This window comes from Asparagus officinalis, chromosome 4 (assembly GCF_001876935.1).
Source record: "Asparagus officinalis chromosome 4, Aspof.V1, whole genome shotgun sequence".
Taxonomy (NCBI): Eukaryota; Viridiplantae; Streptophyta; class Magnoliopsida; order Asparagales; family Asparagaceae; genus Asparagus; species Asparagus officinalis.
The window spans coordinates 1,805,361-1,810,573 of NC_033797.1; the positions used below are offsets into that span (position 1 = coordinate 1,805,361).

Below are 5,213 nucleotides of genomic sequence, written 5' to 3' on the forward strand. Positions count from 1 at the left end.
TTTCTGAGATCAGTTTGTTACATTCTAATATAGTAATCGGCAATCTCATTCTTCATCTTTTTCTTTTTCCCCACTTCGAAGCAATTGAGGTTGCAAATTGTCACTATCGTGAGCAACAGCTTTTTTTTTTCCCCCGCGTGCATCTTGTTTTGAACTCGCCCTCTGTTGCTGTATTTGTTTCTTGCTTTCCTTGTCGGTCGGAGCACTTGGCGGCGCCCACGATTTTCAGTACGGAGAAGTCTGGTGCGTCCTAAAAATCTTATTTGGTGATTGCGTTGTTGTGTTGATTCATAATTTTGTTTAAAATTGATTGTTTGCACCGACTTTATTATTTGCTTTTATGATATGCTCCGTTTACATTAACCTAAAATTAATAAAGACGTTTAAATTTAGTATAAATATAAAAGCTCTCATTTAACTTTGGAGATTTTGTACAAGACGAGTAGTGTTGTGAAATTTAATCCTGCAGGTCGCAACTACTTAAAACATATATTTTTTAAACCTTGGCATGCTCGCTCTACTTGGCTAAAGACGAAAATGATAAAAGAGACGTCGGATGATATATATTTTTAAACACCGGCAACTACAACGAGCAGTTAATATCTTGAGCAAGACATTTTATTAGCTAAGAAAGGGAACTTCCATTTTTAGTTATTTGTATTTTAGTTCTATTCTATATACAAAGTAAGAAGTATTATAAGATAAGATTTTACATACTTTCTTATTGGATGGAGAAAAGTTTCCACATCATAAATACTTAGTACCGCCACATCTGAGGTACCATGTACCGCATTATTTTTTTAGCACGTCTTTAAAATAATTGGTTTACTCCAATATTTCATTGAGTCTTGCAAAGTGATTCTTAATTTAACATATATTATTAACTTAATTGTAAAAAAGCATCTATCAATAGTCTAAATCATCCATCAATCTCTCTAGTATCTCTTCCATAAGAAAAGATAAACCATGCACACTTTTCATGCTCCAAATTCAGAATAATGTGATATGAAATCAACTTTTCATGATATTTTGTCAAATAAATTTACCAACTCAGTTTGTAAGTGGCATATATCACATCCCAATATTTCATTGAGTCTTGCAAAGTGATTCTTAATTTAACACATATTCTTAATTTAATTGTAAAAAAGCATCTATCAATAGTCTAAATCATCCATCAATCTCTCTAGTATCTCTTGCATAAGAAAAGATAAACCATGCACACTTTTCATGCTCCAAATTCAGAATAATGTGATATGAAATCAATTTTTCATGATACTTTGTCAAAAAAAATTACCAACTCAGTTTACCAACTTAGTTTATATGCCACTTATAAACTGAGTTCGTAATTTTTTTTTGACAGTATCATGAAGAGTTGATTTCATATCACATTATTCTGAATTTGGAGCAGGAAAAGCTGTGCATGGTTTATCTTTCCTTATGGAAGAGATATTAGAACTATTGATAGATGATTTAGACTAAAATTACAAATTTAATATAATATTATGTTTTCTTGTAAAAAATAAATAGAGGAATATATAGTTTGAAAGATCATATGTCCATGCAAACGTTAACTTCTATGGTCCAAGACTTGTGCTTGATCTATCTAGCAAAATTTTTTTGACTAACAGTAGCTGTAATACCCCAACCTTTAGTTGCATATTGAATACTCAAAGAAGTTTCAATGGGTTTAAATAGATAGTCAAGAGTCTCAAATGTAGCATTTGAAGAGAATACAAGAAAATTGACAGAAAACAGCTTTGGACTTCCAGCGGTCGACCGCGAGTGGCGTGACGATCAACCGCAAACATGCACGCAAGCTAGAAAAATCTCTGGACTTTTCGCGTTCGATCGTAAACATACACGCAAGCTAGAAAAGTCATTATGATACCTATAACGACTAATCCATTTTAGCTCATTATCAACCACAAGATGATATCATCTGAACTAAGTTATTTAGTATTTGAGAGTAGGTTACCCAGTTACCCTGGTTTACATACAGATATTAATGCGGGAATTGAAGACATTCTTTGCAACTACTACCTTTTTGACATTATAACTATCGCGTTTATTTGTTTACAATTTTGCATTAACTATTGTGAAAACTTATTCCTTCTGCGCAATGTGTAGACATAAGAAAAAAAAAGATAATAACAAAATTCTCTTATGACTTCCATTGAGATACAATATCCAATGAAGAAATTAATCCGATTAAAAAAATTCCTAGCAACATAAATAATTTATTTACTTCATTTTATTCCGGAACAAAAGGAAAAAAAAAATAAGTTCGATGCGTTTAGGATTGCTAAATAGAGTAAAATTCTCTCTCCAACTCCTTGTTGAACTCTTTTTTAACCATCCGCTAGTTGCCCCATTTTCCGCACTAGCCACTTAAAAATTGATGGTTGCAAAAAAACTCCGATAAATAAAAAAGAAGGAAGAAAAAAGATAATAAAAATACCATTAAGCCGGCCTCATCTCCTAGAAAAATTAAGAGAGAAAACTCCAAATTTGATTTTGGAGGCTTTTGTGTTTGTCTCCCGTTGCCCATATTCCAAGGCTCTCTCTCCTTGGGATTTTGGAACAACGACAAACGGGATACTACCATAATTTCTTCTTCTTCCTAAAATATTTTACTGCAATATCAAGGTAGGAGAGGGAAATTTATTTATTGCAATATCAAGGTAGGAGAGGGAAATCTCTCTCTCTCTCTCTTTTTTCTTTGGAGATTTAGATTTTTATAATTTGAATTTCAAAGACAAGCAATCAAAATGACGGCACGCAAGAGAGAGCTGTGAGATCTAACATAGAATTTTGGCTACGACAGGACTCGTATTGACTTAAATTGAGGTAACAATGGTTTTTAAGATTCTATTATTGTATTTATTTGAGGGTTTTTCTATAGAGTGCCCTTAAATTGAAGTAACAATGGTTTTTAATATACTATTATTGTATTTATTTGAGTGTTTTTCTATAGAGTGCCCATGGGCACTCTATAAGAGAGGAGAGAGAGAGAAAGAAATGAATAACTCATGAGCCCCTCATGATTTGCATTAATTTCTGTGCATAATTCATTTCTCTCTATCTCTCTCCTCTCTTATAGAGTGCCTATGGGCAAAACTGTTTATTTGATACATTTTTATAGGGTTAATTGCACATAAACCCCTAGTAATATCATTTTTTGTCACTGTTCTTTGTTGTTGTAGGTAGACCCCTAGGCTAAATTTTTTGACTCTTTTATCCTCCGGACTTAGATAGACACTAATTTCAGCCAGAGGGCAATACTTGCCAAAGTTTTACAAGGGACGAAAATGTTAGCTTGACCTGGTCTAAGATGACTAAATCAACGTTCGTTTGAGAAGAACGTGGAGAAAAATTGGGTTTCTTGAGATAAATTTTCTCAGGAGCGGTTATGAGGGGGTGAAGATAATGGGTTCTGGCTCCTATATAAAGAGGAGTAATCTCCTTGAGAAATATGTAACACAGAAACAAAATCAAACCCTTACCCATTACCGGAGCCCCTCAAAATCTGTTATTCTTCTTCGATTTCAACAAAATCTAACCCGAAGGATCTACCTGAAATTAAGAATGAAACTGTAGGGGTGAAAAATGCAATAAAATAATACCAAGGGGTCTGTCTATGTGCAATTAACTTTTTCTTATGTTGTATACAATTTTTTTTTTGGATAAATACCAGTGCATTCATGGTTCTCTACACGTTAGTTAACTTATGCATGCCCTCACTATTGCATGGCATGATTTTTTACAAAATTTAACCCGCATTATCCTTTTGTAACTCTCTTCTCATATTATGTGAAACTTTGGCGTGCTTAGTTAAAGTTCAAGTTATAAAGCCTCGGCAAAAATGTTGGGCACGATACCTCCCATGAAAGTGAAAGGTGGCCTTCGAAAGGGTCTGAAGTACATCTCAAATATATTTGGTGAGTTTGACGTTTGCAATTGCAGTACACCTTTAGATGAAAAATTCCTTGGGGACCCCAAATCATGGGACCTAAGGGTGAACAGGTGAGTTTTCAACCCCTGGGTGCATGATCTACTGTTCATGAACAGTTGATCATGCACCCAGGGGTTGATACCTTACCTTTCCCCCCTAGATCCCATGATTTGGGGTCCCTATAGAACAACTCCATTTAGATTTATCATTCTTAAAGCTAGAAATTTATGCGAGCATAATATGTATCTTTTTTTTACTTCCTTGTTGATGCAGAGCAAGAAAAAGAACAAGAAATGGTGATAGGCCATCCAACCGACGTCAAACACGTGGCACATATTGGATTTGATGGACCTGCCGTAAATAATCCTACTTGGGTAACTTAAATTTCCCTGATAGTTTAGAAAATTTTCAAGGTTTTTTGTAGTTGGATTTGGGTAACATATTATAAGAACCCCCTCGATCTCTATCCAAATTTTCAAGAAACCTATCCATCTATCAATTTCAACAAAAAGAACCCTCTCTGCTCAGAACTTTTGTAATTCACAGGAGAACGCAACTTTAATTTCTCATTATGAAGGAGATGATAGAACAAATTAAATAAACATGCACAACGAGGTGCATGACAAGTTAACTAGATGACTGAGTAATTTTAAAAACTGAGTTTTCTTGTAATTTACCCCCTATAGATTTTCTTTACCCTCTTTTCTTACTAATTGTTAATTTTGTCTCCAAAAAAACTTAACAGATGACTGAGTATCATTCGGCACCATTGAGCACTACATTTGGTCAGGACCGAAGACAGACTGGCTCACCAAAATCTGCATCTCAAGGTTAGGGCACTGTTTGACAAAACTAGCTGAAACCTGCGAGATTATAGCTGGAAGCTGTCAAGCTAGTTGAAAGCTGTGAAATTATAGCTGAAAGCTGATAGTTGTGTAGCTAGCTGATTGACTAAAGCTGTTTGGCAAAAGAAGCTGTACAACTAGCTTAAATTTGTTAAATGACTAAAAAGAACATGCAATATTATTGATATAAAATTAGAATTATTAGGGGTAAAAACGGAAGAAAAAAATTGACAGCTCATTCCCAAAGACAAACGCTACTTGAGATAGCTTTCCAAAAGCTAATTGCAAAAGACACAATCTTCAAAATAATCTTCTCCTATTTTTGGTCACCAAACAGCTCTACTAGCTTATTGACCAAGTCAATAAGACACAAGCTCTTAGATAAGACACTTTTTTTGGTTGCCAAATAGTGCCTA

The 5,213-nt window shown here is 34.2% G+C and overlaps 1 protein-coding gene across 1 annotated transcript; it reads left to right on the top strand.

Moving 5' to 3' along the window:
* LOC109839692 (CRIB domain-containing protein RIC6-like) lies at positions 2,465-4,906 on the top strand. The gene is made up of 4 exons (XM_020408204.1): positions 2,465-2,847; positions 3,832-3,938; positions 4,226-4,326; positions 4,698-4,906. The coding sequence occupies exons 2-4, from the start codon at positions 3,863-3,865 to the stop codon at positions 4,785-4,787; spliced, it is 267 nt and encodes an 88-aa protein (XP_020263793.1). The 5' UTR covers positions 2,465-2,847; positions 3,832-3,862; the 3' UTR covers positions 4,788-4,906.